This window comes from Phalacrocorax aristotelis, chromosome 7 (assembly GCF_949628215.1).
Source record: "Phalacrocorax aristotelis chromosome 7, bGulAri2.1, whole genome shotgun sequence".
NCBI classification, from domain to species: Eukaryota; Metazoa; Chordata; class Aves; order Suliformes; family Phalacrocoracidae; genus Phalacrocorax; species Phalacrocorax aristotelis.
This window is the reverse complement of record NC_134282.1, coordinates 34,448,360-34,467,438: the sequence shown is the minus strand read 5'-3', so window position 1 is coordinate 34,467,438 and position 19,079 is coordinate 34,448,360. Positions and strand designations below refer to the sequence as shown.

At 41.8% G+C, this 19,079-nt stretch overlaps 1 protein-coding gene across 6 annotated transcripts in view; it reads right to left on the bottom strand.

The window, feature by feature from the left end:
- The window catches only part of PEAK1 (pseudopodium enriched atypical kinase 1), a 130,810-nt gene that overhangs the window by 18,482 nt on the left and 93,249 nt on the right, over positions 1-19,079 (bottom strand). For 5 of the 6 annotated variants that reach the window (XM_075099941.1, XM_075099942.1, XM_075099945.1 and 2 more), the window contains 2 exons: positions 15,553-15,669; positions 13,412-13,608 (listed from right to left, as the gene is read on the bottom strand). In XM_075099941.1, the coding sequence (XP_074956042.1) occupies positions 13,412-13,608; positions 15,553-15,669 (314 nt within the window). The remainder of the gene's footprint in view (positions 1-13,411; positions 13,609-15,552; positions 15,670-19,079) is intronic. The other variant, XM_075099946.1, reaches the window with a different exon arrangement.

Genomic DNA, 19,079 nt, shown 5'->3' with positions numbered 1-19,079 from the left:
CTATGGAAAATAAACTGTCATGTGTTTTGGATGGCTTTTAGAGAGGACAAGTATGTTTTATAACTGCCAGAGTCCTTGGAAATGAAGAATAAATAAATGACAATAATATAAGAGACTATAAAAACAATGGACAATACAAATGACCAACTCGCTGCTCAGGGGCAATTAAACAGTTGTTACTCACATCAAAATGAGATTTTTCCACTCAATAATCAACTGCTATATTCAGAGAAATTATTTTATAAGTTTTCTACTACTCCTGTGAGGTTCATTAACTATCATGGTAAGGTAGGAAGCCAGTTTTCACAGTTGCAACATAGCAGACATGAAACGGATGCTCTGTATAGTTGCAGCTGAGCATCTTTTCTGATAAAGGAACAGCAAGTAGGAAAACACTATGACTGTTTGACTCTTTAGAACATGTGCTGAATCCTTGTAAAGAGAAGACTGAACTGGAACACCAAACCAAACCAGGAGGATCTCAGATTCAGATTTGAATTACATCACTTTGGTCCATAATTAATAATAAATTACTTTGCAGTCTATGAAAGGAAAAAAAGATAGCTTCCTTTACACTTTAAGATACTTGTTACTTTTTTTTTGAATACTACAGAGTCTAATTCTCTTCGCGAGGATGCACAAAAACCTGGAATGCTGGGTTAGAATGCTGAAAGGGACTTCCTAATTTCAGAAGATCAGAGAAGACTGTATTTTCAAATGTATCCACAAACAGAATAGCCTTGGCTCTTCAATTCTTAACAATTTTCTTTGCAATAATTCCAAGGAGATGACATCACAAATTAAGGTTATATCTTTTGCTTTTGTTTGAGCTCAAGAAACCCTCAGAAGAGCCTTATGGATTTTGTGATAATCCTGGATATTGCAATGTTTAAAAACTGCATTTTGAGCAGGAAATTCCATTAGCTTTGTACATGCCTGATTGTCAGGGAAGACTGCATAGGACCACTCCCCTGGGTCACCACTTTTTAGCTCCCACAGAATAAAATTGTTCAAAGGCTAGAAATATTGGAGAATCCCTGCATATCTTTCTCAAATCATTGTCAAGGTTGCTTAAAGAAATTTTGTACCCAGGGGACCCTCCATTGCTCCCTTCTGATCTTGGTATTGCAGTGAGCGTGCTCTACAATAGCAGCTCTTCCTCTCACCATTTGATATGCTGCAGCATGTAACACTGGTGCCAGTTGAGCAGTACAGGAACTTTGTCAGAAAGGTACCTTTTGCAGAGATGAAGAGCGGCATGATTCAGAGTCAAAAGCAGAACTGACGTCTGCACGGCAGACAGACACATGCCACGGTCTTTTACTTAATCCTGAGACAAGTTCATTTCTACTTTGTATCCAATTTTCTTACTCATCCAAAGGTGTAGTCTTCCACAATTGATTACTCTTACAAAATTTGTGACCTATGTACTTCTCCCCCTTGCAACATTCTGTGTTAAAGATCACTTGCCTATTTTCTCATTCTTGCCCTCTTCCCCACTGCGCTAAAATAGCCTAACTGCTGGGGTTTTGAGAAAGGCTACTATTTCAGGAGGCAGTTTCCTAATATACATTGCTTGTGTGACTTACTAATGCAAGGACTGCACAGATGCTTGAGGGAAACAGCAAGAAAACAAATGAGACCAAGATGCACATCTCAAGCAGTTGCAGCAGAAGCCCTCTCCAAGAAAGGTAAGATTTATAACAGCGTTTCTTCTTGATTCTCCTCTTTTCTGTCTGCTCTAATGGCCCTGTCCTCCAGAAGCCACTCAATATAGGAAAGAGTGTTGTGACTGCAACCAGTGACTTTCGCTAGTTGCTGCTTTTGCATAGCTATTGGAAATGTGACATGAAAACATAATTGAAGACTGTTTTTATAAGCAGAAGTTGTCTTTGCAGATGTCTGGTGGGGGTGGCAGGATCCAGAGTACTGCATGTACAAGTCATTATGTAGTTACTTTTTCAAGTATTCTTGTCTGAGAAAAATGAGTTTGTGAAACTTGCCAAGTTACAGTATAGTTTCTCCCCACAAGAGCACATTTTCCATACTGAAATCTATCCATCTGTAATACATTTTTTAAAAGCTTCATATCTGGACTGTTTTTATGCTGAGTTCTTAACACTACATTTCTTTCATGCCCATTGGGCCAGTTGTTCCAGCTCAGCTTTCCCCAAGCATGGTGTGATACTGCATGACCCACATTTTAAAAAATTAATTGTCTAGGAAAAAAAGGGTTGTCTTAAATTTTGTCCCTGTCAAAGGCCCAAGAATCTTCCTTTGCACACAAGTACTGGCAGAGTGTTTGCTTCTTTTTCTTGCCTACCATTTTCTTCTCCCCTTGCATTCTTAAAACCCATCATTTCCTTACCTGTGGCACAGACTCTCCAACATTACAAGGTTCAGCCTGAGCTACACTCTAGGGAGGCAAATAAAAAGGAGGAACAGGCACAATACTAGGCTACTACTTACAGAGATCTTTGAAGTGGCTTCCAGACTGTTCAAAGACATTAAAAATTAACTCTTCATACAGGGCAGCTTTCTAGACAGCTTTAAGTAATTCTACAGCTGAGTAACATCTCCCATTATAGAACCTCACTACACTGTTTAAATATTAAGTCTCCAGACACCATGCAGAGTTCTGAAACTCTCAATAGCCCTAAAAAAAGCATTTAAATTTTATTTTTCCAGGTAACTGGTATATCATCAGTCTGTGCTTTGCAACCTGTTTATGTTAGCTCATTAAACTATCAAATCTGACACACTGAGCTCAGGTTTAATTCAAGTTTATATTCCATACGCATGCTTTTCTTAATGACATGCATAATTATTGTTTAGATTTCTTGATAGTCTATGTATCTTTCTCTTTTGCTTAAACCAGATCAGCAGTATACAATTGTCAAGAAATTTCAGAACTGTGAAGGATAAGGTTTCTTTAATTGGGAAAACAACTAACGGTGAATTGGGCAAGCCAAGTGGGTGACACGCTGCATGCTTCCATCTTCCCTTGAACAGAACTATTCCTGAGATGTATACTGCTCTACAATACGTAACATATGTTAGTCCAATATGCCAATGACAGCAGGCTTATGTACTTTCTCCAACCTCATTTTACTCGTGACATGGTAATCTATCCTACAGCCTCCTTTATTCTTGAAAGCATTTTTCTGTTTATACGCCACTACCATCTCTCATCCAAGTATAATGTTCCTTGCAGGAAGACGTGATTTAGAAAACAGAGCTGAAAACAATGTTCTCATATTCACAGTAGTATCTAGGCTATTGCCATGATTACTAACTCTGTTCTGAGTTTTAGTGGCCATTATAGTACTCCTTAATCCCCTAGTGCAGGGATTTAGATGAACAAACAGGACCCAGAGGGCTCAAATGGCCAAAATGACTCTCACCTCTGCCATTCACCAACTTATCACATCAGTTTGACAAAAATTACATGTTTTGCATTGCCAAGAACAGCAAAAATTAATAATCATGCATGTACACCATGGGTAGCCAATCTTCCAAGACCACATCTATCAAAACCCCAAGAGAACTCAAATCAAAACTGTATACTCTCTACAATGGAGACCAGCAAGAAACAGGAATTCCGAGCGGCTCTTATGTGCCTGCAGGAAACCCACTGCAAGATAGGGGTGGGCTGATCACAGAGCTGGATCTTGGAGCGGTCCAACAGCGCTGGCTTTGGCAGCCTCTGCTGACCTGTTTCTCCCCACAGCCAGGAATGGAGTCAGATGTCCCAGTAATTCCCATGTCAGTACCTCCCCATCTCATGTTACTAAATCCAGTTACAAAGCCCGATGAAAGTACTCACTAAGTAAAATCCCCAGGTTGGCCACCTCCACTGTACAAATTCCCCTCTCTACCCTTATCCTAGTACTCTTTCCCGGCCCCTCCCCTTGTACTTGGATATGATCATCCTTTGCAATCTGCATTTTTATTTTAATACAGAGCCTGGAAAAGATTTCTCTATATAAGTAGCAGATCAATTATACTGATCTTTAATACCAATACAAAATACATGACTCCTTAATAAGCTCTTACCCTGACTGATAAAAATAACCAAACCACGGAATGTGTAAAAGTATCTTCCAGTCACTGCAAAAGCAACCAGCATACTTCACATCCCCAGTTCCAACAAACGCGGTACATGTACACCACTATTTTATAAAAGTATTCAGTAGACAGATTACATGAACATGCTAATTAATCCTGTATCATACTCAGTTGTTTACACACTTAGTTAATTTACAGATAAAAATCTTACCAGAATGATAATATATACACAGAAAGAAAAGCTAACATTTGTTAAGTAACATTCATGATGCACCTCCAGTTTCTCACCCATAGTTTGGGACTGTGCACAGACCTATAGGAAGTTGGGCTGCAGGCACTAGATAAATAAAACTTCAGACGCAACAGCTTCTCTGCCTTGGTGACTTGCCAGGTCTTGCTACCCACCCCCCATTACACCAGGCTAAAGATATTACCTGTACTAATTACATATTATACAAAATGCATCAGACTGATACTACAATCACTGTCTGTTACTGAACACTCTGTTTTAGTCAACAATGGTTTCATTACCTTATTTAAGCCTGGCTAAAGCCTGGTCTAACTTATTGAGGCAATACACCATGGCAGATGCTATGGTTTGAGGTTTTTTTCCAATGTCAGCAATCATAAATCCTAGAAACCTAGCCTCCTTTTTTCACCTTGTCGTGGTTTAGCCGGCAGCTCAGCCCCACACAGTCACTCACTCACTCCCCCACTGGTTGCTGCATACCGAGTCAGTCATCGTTCCATCACTGCTGCACTTTGCTTGTTTCACAGTTTATCTCCCATGTGTTGGGAGGCTTGTACTATGATATCATTGATACAACACAGAGGTGACACACAATATTATATAGCAGTTCGCATTGTGCCATTCAGTTCATTGACTGTTTTCGCCCAAAATCAAATCCCCCTGAGGCACACATCGGATTTCTCCATCCTCCCGCATCACCCACCAAGTGCACCCAGGTCCTCAGGCAAAAGCAATCCCACAAATGGGTTTGCCTTTGCCTGAGGCAGGAAGAACCCAGACTGTGTTCCCCAGCATACTTTTTGCGTGCACTACAGGGACTCTGTCCCCTTCCACAGTATGTAGGATTTCTGACTGGGCAGGGCCAGCTCGATTGGCAGATCCCCTCGTGTTGACTAACCAGGTGGCTTTTGCTAAATGTGTATCCCAGTGCTTGAATGTCCCACCCCCCATCGCTCTCAGTGTAGTTTTTAACAGTCCATTGTACTGTTCAATTTTCCCAGAGGCTGGTGCGTGATAGGGGATGTGATACACCCACTCAATACCGTGCTCTTTGGCCCAGGTGTCTGTGAGGTTATTTTGGAAATGAGTCCCGTTGTCTGACTCAATTCTCTCTGGGGTGCCATGTTGCCACAGGGCTTGTTTTTCGAGACCCAGGATAGTGTTCCGGGCAGCGGCGTGGGGGACAGGATATGTTTCCAGCCAGCCAGTCGTTGTTTCTACCATTGCAAGCACATGGCGCTTGCCTTGGTGGGTTTGTGGGAGTGTGATATAGTCAATTTGCCAGGCCTCCCCATATTTATATTTCAGCCATCGTCCCCCATACCACAGAGGATTTACCCGCTTCACTTGCTTGATTGCAGCGCATGTTTCACATTCGTGGATAGCCTGTGCAATAGCGTCCATGGTCAAGCCCACCCCTCGATCACGAGCCCACCTGTATGTTGCATCTCTCCTTTGATGGCCTGAGGTGTCATGGGCCCATCGAGCTAGAAATAGTTCACCCTTATGTTGCCAGTCCAGATCCACCTCAGCCACTTCAATCTTGGCAGCCTGATCTACCTGCTGGTTGCTTCGACGTTCTTCAGTGGCCCAGCTCTTGGGGACATGAGCATCCACACGACGTACCTTTACAACCAGGTTCTCTACCTGAGCAGCAATATCTTGCCACAATGTGGTGGCCTGGATGGGTTTGCCTCTGCGCTGCCAGTTGCTGCTTCCATTGCTGTAACCAGCCCCACAAGGCATTTGCCACCATCCAGGAGTCAGTATAAAGATAGAGCACTGGCCACTTTTCCCGTTCAGCAATGTCTAAGGCCAGCTGGGTGGCCTTTACCTCTTCAAACTGGCTCGATTCACCTTCTCCTTCAGCAGGTTCTGCTACTTGTCGTGTAGGACTCCATACAGCAGCCTTCCATCTCCGGTGCTTTCCCACAAGGTGCCAGGACCCATCAGTGAACAGGGCACACTGCTTCTCATTTTCTGGCACTTTGTTATAGAGTGGGGCTTCTTCAGCACGTGTCACCTCCTCCTCTGGTGATATTCCAAATCTTTGCCTTCTGGCCAGTCCATAATCAATTCCAAGATTCCTGGGCAACTGGGGTTTCCTACTCGAGCCCGCTGGGTGATCAGTGCAACCCATTTACTCCATGTAGCATCACTTGCATGGTCCGTAGAGGGGATGTTTCCTTTGAACATCCAGCCCAGCACTGGCAGTCGGGGTGCCAGGAGCAACTGTGCTTCAGTACCAACCACTTCTGAAGCAGCTCGGACCCATTCATATGCTGCCAATATCTCTTCTTCAGTTGGAGTATAGCGGGCTTCGGACCCTCTGTATCCCCGACTCTAAAACCCTCTGGTCTCCCCTGGCGCTTTCTGCCAGAGGCTCCAGGTAGGGCCATTCTCCCCGGCTGCAGTGTAGAGCACATTTTTTACATCCTGTCCTGCCCGGACTGGCCCAAGGGCTACTGCATGAACTATTTCCTGTTTAATCTGTTCAAAGGCTTGTCATTGCTCAGGGCCCCATTTGAAATCATTCTTTTTCCGGGTCACTTGATAGAGGGGGCTTACGGTCAGACTGTAATTTGGAATATGCATTCTCCAAAAACCCACAACGCCCAAGCAAGCTTGTGTTTCCTTTTGCTAGTTGGTGGAGACATGGCTGCTATTTTGTTGATCACATCCATTGGGATCTGACGACGTCCGTCTTGCCATTTGATTCCTAAGAACTGGATCTCTTGGCGCGGGTCCCTTCACCTTACTTTGTTTTATGGCAAAACCAGCTTTCAGAAGGATTTGGACTATTTTCTCTCCTTTCTCAAAAACTTCTTCTGCTGTGTTGCCCCACACGATGATGTCATCACTGTATTGAAGGTGTTCTGGAGCTTCTCCCTGTTCCAGTACAGTCTGAATCAGTCCACAGCAAATGGTACGACTGTGTTTCCACCCCTGGGGCAGTCGATTCCAGGTGTACTGGACACCCCTCCAGGTGAAAGCAAACTGTGGCCTGCACTCTGCTGCCAGAGGGATTGAGAAGAATGCATTAGCGATATCAGTTGTGGCATACCACTTGGCTGCCTTTGACTCCAGTTCATATTGAAGTTCTAGCATGTCTGGCACAGCAGCACTCAACGGTGGAGTGACTTCATTCAGGCCATGATAGTCTACTGTTAGCCTCCAGTCTCCATTAGACTTCCGCACTGGCCATATGGGACTGTTAAAGGGTGAGTGGGTCTTACTGATCACTCCTTGGCTCCTCAGTTGGTGAATGAGCTCATGGATGGGGATCAGAGATCTCGGTTGGTGCGATATTGCCGCCGATGCACTGTTGTGGTGGTGATCAGCACCTGTTGTTCTTTGACCTTCAGCAACCCCACAACAGAAGGGTCCTTCGAGAGGCCGGGCAAGGTAGACAGCTGTTTCATTTCCTCTGTCTCCAATGCAGCTACACCAAAAGCCCACCTGCACCCTTTTGGGTCCTTGAAATACCCTCTCCTGAGGTAGTCTATGCCAAGGATGCACGGAGCCTCTGGGCCAGTCACAATGGGGTGCTTCTGCCACTCATTCCCAGTTAGGCTCACTTCGGCCTCCAATAGTTAGCTCTTGGGATCCCCCTGTCACTCCAGCAATACCGATGGGTTCTGCCCCTATATAGTTTGATGGCATTAGGGTGCACTGCGCACCAGTGTCCACTAAAGCTTTATACTCCTGTGGGTCGGACGTGCCAGGCCATCGGATCCACACAGTCCAGTAAGCCCAGTTATCCCTTTCCTCCACCTGGCTGGAGGCAGGGCCCCTCTAGTCCTGATCATGGCAGTCACAACTCACTTCTGTGAATGTGAATCAAGCATCTCTCTATTACGCTTAGAAATAAAATCAGCACTTCTACTCCTCTGTCTGGGGACTTGCTCACTGGAAATTGGAGCAGCAGCTTTCCTGGAAGAGCCTCCCTGAGTGATCGTTCTTCCTTGCAAGTTCGCGTACTCGTGCCTCTAGGGTCGAGGCAGGCTTGCCATCCCACCTCCTCATGTCCTCTCCGTGGTCACCCAGGTAGAACCATAGGGTGGCCCGTGGTGTGTATCCTCTCCTTTGAGCCAAAGGACACTTATTCCTAACAGCTGAGACACTACTCTGTAGAGGTGGGGAGCAGGACATATCTTTGAGTTGCTGGACCTCTTGGGATAGTTTCTCCACAGCAGAGACTAGACAGGAAGAGATATTTGTTTCGTAATCCCAGAGTCTATCAATCACCTCCGCCACTGTTGGTGTCTCGTCCCCTTTCCAGGACATCACTGCCAATGAGTTTGCATGTGAACATGGCGTGCTCTGTACAAACTTCCGCTACATGGGTCGTGTGTACTCAGCTTCATCTGGATCTTTGGATGACCGTTGATCGTCCAGGTCACCATAAATCACCTCAAGCACAGCTAATTCCCTCAGATACTGGATGCCTTTCTCCATGGTTGTCCATTTTCCTGGGTGATATGTAACATCTTCTTTAAAGGGATAGCTTGCCTTCACTCCGGACAGGAGTCGCCTCCAGAGGCTGAGGGCTTGTGTTCTTTTTTCCAATTGCTTTGTCAATGCCCCCTTCCCCAGAAAGGGATCCCAGTTGTTTGGCTTCTTTTCCCTCTAATTCCAGGCTACTGGCCCCATTATCCCAGCATCGGAGCAGCCAGGTGACAATGTGCTCCCCTGAACGATGGCTGAAATCTTTTCGCATATCTCGCAACTCGCTCAAGGACAGGGATCGGGTGGCCTCTATTTCATTTATGACTTCTTCCTCCTGTCCCCGTGATGGCCCTGCTTTTTCATCATCCCGTTCTAAACAAGTTGACGTCCGCTTCCAATATTTCGTCTTGTGCATGGGGGCGACTGATACTGGCACGGGTTGATTCTCTGAGCCAGCTCCAGTACTTGTCGTGGGGGTTTGAGTGGCCGCAGTGCCTGTCACTTTGCCTTTCAATCCGGAGACGTTCTCTTCCCCTTGGGAGCACTGAGTACTGCTGAGCAGGGCTCGGTACGCATGGGCCAGGCCCCAGCACATTGCAGTTACCTGTGTCTCTCTGGAGTTCCCAGCATAACAGCATATTTTCTCCAAATCTTCTGCTAGTTTTTCAGGATTCTGCACTTGTTCAGGGTGAAACTCCAAAACACTGGGGGTGCCCCCTGCCCTAGGTATTTGCCCATGCTATCCCACACGCCCTGCCAGTCTGTCAAGCCTTGGGGCAGATTTCTGAATGATATTCTTAAGTTGCTTAGTCAAAACCAAAACAACATGCCCAAAAACTAACAATAAGTGCACCTTAACCACCCAAGGATGTTCAAGACACAAAAAGGTTGTTGTAACAAAGGCACAGACATCATAGAACAAAGTTGCAGAGATACCATTCTGTATTTCCTCCATATTAGATCTCTCCGAGGAGGAGGTATAATTGCTAATCGCCTCAACAAGGTGGTAGCCAAAGTACAGTAATGGTTTCAGCAAAAACCTCAAATACCAGATAAAGCTGAAAACCAGTGTTTGCATAACAGGTCTCGTAGGCAAAACGTTACTAATCACAGCAGAACACAGCACAGTAAACAAACCAATACCAATCTTTAACACCAACTGCAAAAAGGACAACATGGTGCTGTGACCAGCAGCTGTTGTTATCTCCAACCCTTGAGCCCCACGTTGGGCGCCAAAAAGACTGTCGCGGTTTAGCGGCAGCTCAGCCCCACACAGTCGCTCGCTCACTCCCCCACCGGTAGATGGGGGAGAGAATCAGAAGGGTAACGCTCGGGGGTTGGGATAAGAATAGTTTAATAATTAAAATTAAATAAACAACAACAAAAATGCAATGGAAAGGAGAACAACGAGAGGCGCGAAACCCGGGGGGGGGGGGAAGGGAGAGGGGAGGAGAACAAACCGCTGAAACAAATCGCCCGCGACACAGCCGCTCACCGCCCGCTGACCCGACGCCGCGGCCCTCCCGAGCCGCAACCTGCCCCCCCTTAATATACTGGTCATGGTGTCATTTTTCCCCAACAAAATCAGGGAAAGATAGAAAATGTTAATATTTGTAAAGGAAAGGATTTTCATCATCTAGTCTATTGTGTTCCTTATCATAAACTACGGGGCTTACCTGAATTAACTTCTGTTTGAATAAGGGCACACCTTAAAAAAGAAACACCCAGGCCCTACTTTACACATTTGAATATTTGTTTCTGCATCTATATTCAACTGGCAGCCACTGGATTTTGTTAAATCTGTTGATTCTTGATACCAAAGGTATCCCTCATCACAGTTCTGCTCACCATGTAAGCATCCACACCATGATGAAGCCACACTGTTTATTTGATAAGCTAAACAGATTCAGCTTCTTGCATTAGTCACTTTCAAGTGCATGTCACGATACTAGGCATTTTCAAAGCTTTTCTTTAAAGCCTGTACAATTTTTTTTTAAGCATTCTTCTTAAACTGCGGTCACCAGGGCTTGACTATGGCCATGGCAGTTGTAGGGTAGAAGTGAGCTACATAAACCCTCCACTATTGAAGTCTTCTGTTTATACACCCAAGAACACACTGGGCTCTTTTAGCCTATCATCATGGTGGGACCTCAGGATTCCTGAAAGCCCCTTTTATGTTGTACCTGATTCCCAGAGGAGAATCCTGTCTTGTAAGGCTTGCCTGCATTTTTTATTTTAATTCCTAGATGCATGATTATACATGTTAGGTGAACTAACAAATACAGCCCATATTTAATACATGAGCTATTCTCAAATTTTGCATCTGCAATTTAATTCCTGACAAATACTTGCTGGCATGCTTGCAGTTTTTGTGGGCAGGCCCATAAACTGATGATGGGACAACTCCTGTGGGAGCAGGGGAAGGCCAAAACCAAATATATTTGCGGGCAGTACCTGATACATAAACTACTACCTGCCTGCAGATGAAAATTTACCAAAGTTTGCCATTATTTCTGTTTCATATCACATGTCACAACCAAAGATGAGACATTTAGCAGAGTAAGGACATATTATCTGCTTTTCAATGAAAAACCCAAAGAATATGTATCCAATTAGTATTTAAAAAGTGAATATTGTGCGTGATGCTGCAAACTGCAATGTTCACATGATATATTTTTCAAACTACAAACTGTAGTATGTAGCTATAAAAAGGTATCTGTAGATGCAATTGCAGTTGAAGCAAGAGTCAAATGTGGTGTAACTTAATTGTATTACAAATTCTCATATTATCCTCTCTTTCAGTTACACACATCAATATTTGTTAATTCTATAAAATATAAGATTTTGCTGCTTAGGTGATGTAAGATGTGAAAACAAGTAGGAATTATTCTGTATCCCTACCTAGTAATCTCTTGATAGCTATTTGAATTAGAAAGGGAGGTTGCTTGAATAAACCAGAAAAAAAGTTTGAACAGCAGCCAGAGAACTCACTGCCATTTAGGGTAGCACTGTTTTTAACAACAAGCAGCAAGCCTGCCAAGCCAGACCAAGTCAAGCCTAAAAGTTAATTTAACTCTTTCATACCTAAAATTTACTTTGGTGACAGCAAATCTGAAAGGATAAGGAGATTTTGAATAAAATGCTAAGTGCTTCAGTTTTATACGGTTTTACGAAGGAACATTCACACATGGGAACAACACTGACAAAACCAAGGACTGATGGAAGTGATCACAGAATCACAGAAGCGTTTAGGTTGAGAGGGACCTCTTGAGATGGTCAAGTCCAACCTTTCCTGCTTAGGCAGGGTCAGCTGGAGCAGGTTGTCCAGGACCATGTCCAGTCAGGTTTTGTGTACCTCCACCCATAGAGACTCCACAACTTCTCTGGGCAACCTGTTCCAGTGCTTAATGGTATTTTTTAGCATTTCCCATGAGTTCACTATTCCCAGTTTGTGAGATGCTGTGGGAAGGACAGAGACCTAAGGACAGAAGCACATCTAATTCTGTACAATGAAGCAGTTGCCATCAGGTGCGTAAGACAACGGAGCTAAATTGAATAAAGATTTAACCAGAAGATTCACAATATCATTACTCTGGCTATGAAATGCAAGTAATCCCTTGACTGTATCTCACTAAATGTCTAAGGAATGTATGCACCTGAGGGTTTAAAATTTAGTCCTTGATCCCTCAGACCTGGGTGGATATGCCAAACCCCTGTAGTTCTAAGATATCTCAGTGCAGTCAGTTTCCTCTTGTCCAATGCTTAATAAGTTGGTACACTTACAGCATTGGAGCGTTACTGAAAAACATGTATTCAGATATTCTTGAACATAAATAAATGACAGATTTTTGTTCTTCTAGAACATCTGGCTGTAGGTATTCCTAAATTTGCAGTACTTCAAATCAAAATGCTTTAGAAACTTAGGCTGATAATATTGATACTATGTATCGGGAGATGCTTATTTGTCTTTCTCACTTATCTGCGGGAGAAGCCCTGCATCTGTGCATCATCTTAATGATTCAGGAATTCCGTGCTAGTTGAATAGACTGTGCAGTACCTGCAGGACATTCATATCTTAAACTCTTCTGAAGGAGCAAAAGTAAACTCTCAGACTAAGATCAGAAAGGTTTTAGTCGACACAAGATGACTACAGATAGTTTAGCAGTTATTGATGCTCTAAAATAAAAAGTCTCATCTTTTATTGAAGTTTGGAAAAATATTGAAATCTACTGATTGTTTCTAAAAAAATTAGGTAATATGCCCTATATTTTAAACCTCTTCAATAAAAACTCCTCCAAGTAGAAAAAATGATGTGTCTTTTAGAAGTGTTTGAGATGTTTATCATTAAGGGCAATTAGTTGATAATTAATCTTAATTAATAATAAATTCATAATTAAGCAAGATAGTTTTAAAACCATAGAAAAGAAAACCTTTGAGGTTTTTGAATCTTCATGTTCTTGTTTGTGTATCTCAGAATGAGACAACATGATTTTATTTTCTATAAATTAATATTAAAGAGTTTGTCCTTAAAAACTAACCATACAGAAGTGTATTGCGCTGTTCAGAGGACAAGGTTCTTCACAGCCTAGAAAGGCATACAGTATCTGATCTGATTTCAATTTTCTTCTACCAGAATACACTTACCTAAATTGCTGTATGTAGCACTGCAAGGATTTAAGTCCGGAGAATTTGAAGCTGCTTCTTTTTCTTCCTCCCCTTGTGGGACATGGACAGATGATACTGGTATGACTGAGGCACTGCCACCATTGTCCTGCTTCACAAACACGGCTCTAGGAACACGAGGGGACAAATCCTCCAGTGTTGTATCATCGGGCACTTGACTGAAAGAAACAAAACAAAATCACCTGGAGACCAAAGCCGGGTACTAGGTCCTACTGGCAAAATAGCAGATTAGGCATTCAATATCTTCAGGAAAGGGAATGAACTGGTCAAGAAATAAGCTGCTTTCACCCTCCTTCTTTGAAGAACAACTTTCTACAATATTTATTTTACTTAATAAGAAGAAACGACTTTTGACTGAAATAGTAACATGTGGTAGTTCATGCCTTTCATACAAAAGGGATAATAAAATGTTTTACAGCTGACTACAATCAACATATGTATGCATATATATATATGCAGGCATGATTCTGCATAAAACGTGTAGGACTCACAGGACAGCAGCAGAGTTTAAGGTGCTTTTTACCAATCAGAACAATTTTGCTTTACTCAAGGATACCAAGGTATAGCAAGGGAGCTGGTAAGTCTGAATAAATGCAAAAAACTTCAATGATACATTTCAATATACTGGTATGATTTTAGGAACTGACACTTCGGGAAACAGATCAGTAGCTCATCTAAGCCAGTAATCTACTTCCCATATAAAATTCTCCAGGATTAAAATCCATCTGCATTAGGCCAATTGCAAAAGGCCATGAAGACATTCCTCTGTGCTTGCTTTTAGCTATGAAGCTTTAATCAAACTGTGATGACTTATAGCACAAAACTGTGAAAATCATGGATTCATTTGGTTTCCATAGATATATTTATTGTAGTATGTTTCACAAATTATGTGCGTGTGTATATATATATATACACACAAATCTATCTATAAGTAAAATGTATTCAGGTTTACTCAAAACCCCCCAATCTGATTGAAAATATACCAGCAATTATCAATAATATGCCACATAAAACACGTCAGAGCAAAAATATTTCTGTGCCTTTATGCTCTCTCACTCACAGAAACAAATACTATAAGCCAAATCTCAAGAGCATATGTCCTATTCATTAGTTCTCATTATTACAGCCTGATCAAATAGAACAGCAGGAATTTTAAGTACTTGTGACTTCCACACGGGATAGGACTAAAGCACTTCCTTCATAAAATGATCATCACATCATGTATCTGTACAGATATTTAATTTTTGTGGTAAAGATTTAAAACTTAACGTAACTTCTGATGAACAGAAACAAAAATTATGCATTTTTAAATAGACAGAGCAGCTGAGTGTCCATAATACAGATTCTTATAGTAGAAAGAAAGACTATATCCTCAAAAGCTAACATAAATTATGGGCATATGTGTCTCTATGCCAAAGCCAAAATACTGAAAATCACGATACACAATCTTCTAGCAATTCCAGACTACAAAGATTAAAACATGCCAGTACTTTGCATAACACAAGACCCCATGTACGGTGCAACGCGCACATGCTGTTTCTACTCAGGCTCATGAATTTTAACTGCAGGCTGATACAAACAGAACTCACTAGAACTTGTTAGTAAAAGAGGAACAAATGGCAGAAGTTCAAAAAGATATAATCTTTAATCAGCATAAATTTTTGTTCATTTTTAGTACCATGCATAAGAATGGTGTGAAGAACATTCCATGTGCCATAAATATATCCACGTTAAAGAGTTAACCTGATATAATTTCAGAGTAAAGCATACCTAAAATTAAAGCAGTAACAAGGCTCTCAAGATGATGAGACGTTAACCTAAAAACTTGTAGTTGCTGTAAATCATATACATACCCGCATTCCTCAATAAGAAAGTTTTCTTTAAGAAGAAATAGGTTCTAAGAGCTCTAAATTCTGTCACTGCCACAAACCAGGAATCATCATATCTCAAAGTAATTTTTTAGTATCGATTGGTGAGGTACAGAACATACTCATTCTCCAAACCAGACACATGCAAGCACATACACTAAACCTAAGCTCAGAAGCATTTTGCCAAAGTAAACCAACAGCTAGAAAGGAAGAAAGAAAAAAATACCAACTCACCCACTGTACTCACTCACACAATTCCCCATTAAAGGAAATTCTTTCAGGGCCTTCTTGAGTCTTTTAATCATGTCTTGAAACTCTGGCGAGCCATTGATTCCACAGTGTTCTGATGCGCTACAAGTTGTGCAAGCTGTAAGCAACACGGCTGAACTCTGCACAGAGTGATACACCTACTGCACCTTAATGTTTACCTTAGGGGGTTGGTCCAAGGGACTTGCCAAAGCGCCCCAGGAAACCACTTAGTTACAGCCCTGCCTTCTTAACTCTTCCACTGCCTTCCTGGATGGAAAATAGTTCAGTCTGCTACATCACTGTTTTGGTATGACAACTACGGTCTTAGTCATGTTAATTAGTTAAGGAAAAGCAGGCTCAAATTTCAAGAGGGGTTTTAAGAACTTAGACTAACCTACTGTTAAAAGTAAGTGAATATCTCAAATCTGTAGTCCAACCAGTTTTAGTGTCTGAATCTAATATATTTTAAATTGCAGCAATTAGATGTCAGGCCATGAAATCTGCAGGGAAATGCTTCCCTGTAGCTTAACAGTAAAGCTGAGAGATCAAGCACACATATGCAGTGCAGTGACTCGAGGAGCAAAATGCCAACCCATAATCAGCGCCGACAGAACACAGAAAGAACAACGGGAAAACATCCTCTCTCAGTAAGCTACAAGAACCAAATTCCCAATTGCTTTTGCTTCGTGAAATAGTCTAAACAGTTAAAATAACTAGCTTTCGAGAAAAGTAGGGCAGCTGATAAACAAGCAATTCTCTGAGATTAGAACTATTAAAACCTGATAACTTTGTATCTGCTTGTGGATAGCAAGGGATACTTAAAGCTATCTCCTTATTTGGGATATTTATAGATATTTTGCCAGGATGGATTCTTTGATGTCTTACATAAGAGCACATATTTAGCTTTTACCATAGTGGGCGCAGCCTTCTCTGTCCAAGCCTTTTTCTTTTCCCTTTTTTATTCCAAAACCAAATTTTGAAGGAAATGAATTACCTTAGAGAACTCTGCTCCTTGGGCACATGTGCCTGAAACTAAACAACTATTCAGTTTATGGAGGGAGCAGTCCTCTGCACACAGAGAACGCATTTGTTTTCCTAAGGAGCTGAGATTATGTGCAGCAAAAAAACTTGCCATAAAAATGACTGTCCTTCAGATAACATGCCACTGAATTCACATACTTGTCATTCACAGGTGCACAAGCTCAGAATGGTTTTAAAAGTTGTGGGGTGGTGGTTTTTTTTTTTTTTTTTCTTTTTCTCTCTCTATAGGGACAAATGCCCCTAACTCCTTCCCTCAGGCTCTCCTGCTTCACACAGTTTTTGGAGGATAGTCAAAAGATGTTGTGGTCTAACTTGCCTCGGTCTTTTGGGAATAGTAAGAATCCAGAAAGCAGGCAGCATAGTGTGTTAATTTTTGTAAGACCAGTGGCATCACAGCTATTGTGTGACCTGTATTTTCCTACATTCAGAGCATGCTTTCTCAATTAGACTGATTAATAAACAGCGATGAATATGAGGGAGATAAATTGGAATTCCTGAATTAGGGTCAGATCTAGAGGTCAAGCTGAGGGAGTCAGTTCTGTGTAAGAGAGCACAGAAATCCAAGTGGCAGAAATTAGCGACAGAAACACAGAGAAGAGCTGATGTGGCCTTAGACCCAGCTGAGACTCTGATCTCCTCCCTGAGCAGACATCAGCAAAGCAATAATCAACGGCAGTTGTACAGTTTGAGATGAGAGAGCCTGACATGGAAGATGACTTAGTTTTACACAAAAAAAGTATCTGTGGAACTTGTAGATATATTTAGTTTCAGAGAGATGCCTTTGAGATTCCCTCAGGCCTTACACTTTTAAGCTAATAAAGCTAATATAAAGCCTAAACTGACTAAATAATGCTTGAGGAAAAAGGCAGAGGGCTTAATGGCTTGAGGGTGGTCAAAGGCCAAATTACACAGGCACTTCCACTCAGAACACAGACCGCTTCATTTCTGCAAAACACTGAGCAAAGGTGATCACTGCCCAGCTTTCAATCTGAGTGCATTGTGGGTACAGAAAACCCATTCCAGTGGCTCATGTAGTTCAGTTCCTCATCACCGCTGTTTGCCAGAAATAGTCACTTAAGAGGAAAATGAAAGAAGCTTCTCAGCTAACAATCTGAAACAACTAAGCCATAAAGTTTCTCTTTAATTCTTATTATTTAGAAGTTGGCTTAGTCCTGAAGCATGAGAATTTATATTCCTTTTTTTTTAATCTTGTATAATGCGATGTTTGCACGGATAATGGGAATACATTTGATAATCCAGTAAAGACATCCGGCTAAGCTCTTTAGTGTCAGTGAAACTTAATGGCAATGAGTTCCACAGATTAACTGTGCATTATAAAAAAACCCCAAACATTCTTTATCCACTTTAAGTTCTCAGTCTTTCCATTTTACAGACTGTATTACATGAGTTAAGAACAATAATACACGATTTACCATTTCTTAATCTACATTTATAAAATAAATGGTAAAATCCCTTCCACTTGATACTTTAACAGCCTCAGTGTTTACAAATCTTCACATAAAATGTTACCAAACTTTTTGCTTAATGAAGATGCATAATTTCCAATTTCATTAGTGTAGAGATATTCTAGAGAAAAAATCTCACAAAAGTTTTTAATTGATGAAGAAACAGGATAAGATAGATGGTTAATGCTCATAAAAGCACTGTTAAGCACTGCTGAGTAAGGTAAATAAACCTTGCTGATATCTAGAAAAAAGCAAATCAAGATAGATTTGGGGAGACGGAGTTGTCGATAGTTCCACCTGAACTTTTTAGATGAGAATCTCTCCCATTTCAGTAGACTTGCTCAAGCAAGAATTTTCTTTTCAGCTATAACACCCTTCAATTCTCCTCACCAATTTATGTAAGCCACACTTAAAAGGTTTTGGATTCAGGTGATAACCTTACCTTAGGACTTACACAAGCGGTCCTCTAAACTGGGAAGAATTTGGTTTTAAACAGACCCCTACTGTGATTTAAAAGATTTTGTTCCCTTCTCAAGTAGTTTCTGAAGCAGCTGTGGAATCTGCAGGATTGCATCAACCACAACAAAGTGACAAAGTGGAATGTGGCAGTGGTGGTTATTCCTGCCTGTCTCTGAATGTGATCCTGATCTTAACATATGACTGCATTTTTGAAGAACAATGATTCCAATTGTTCTTACTGAGTAATCTGCTACGACACTGTATTCCTGTAGATATGCAGAGCACTCAAGAGTAATTTCATGGCTCCTGTCCCACTGAATCAAGAGAACCTACACGTAAGCTCCATTCCCTATGCTGTTCAGGTCCTCAATCCAGACCACGGATGATATGCACTGTGGCACACCTCTAGCCCCAGTCACCTGTATTTTTTTTCCTTAAATAACATCTAGTGGCATAACAGAAATTACTAAGAAACCCACTGAAGACATAACCTATTTGGGGCTTTTAAAGTCTTGGTGCTTTATAACACCTCACTGAAATTATCTT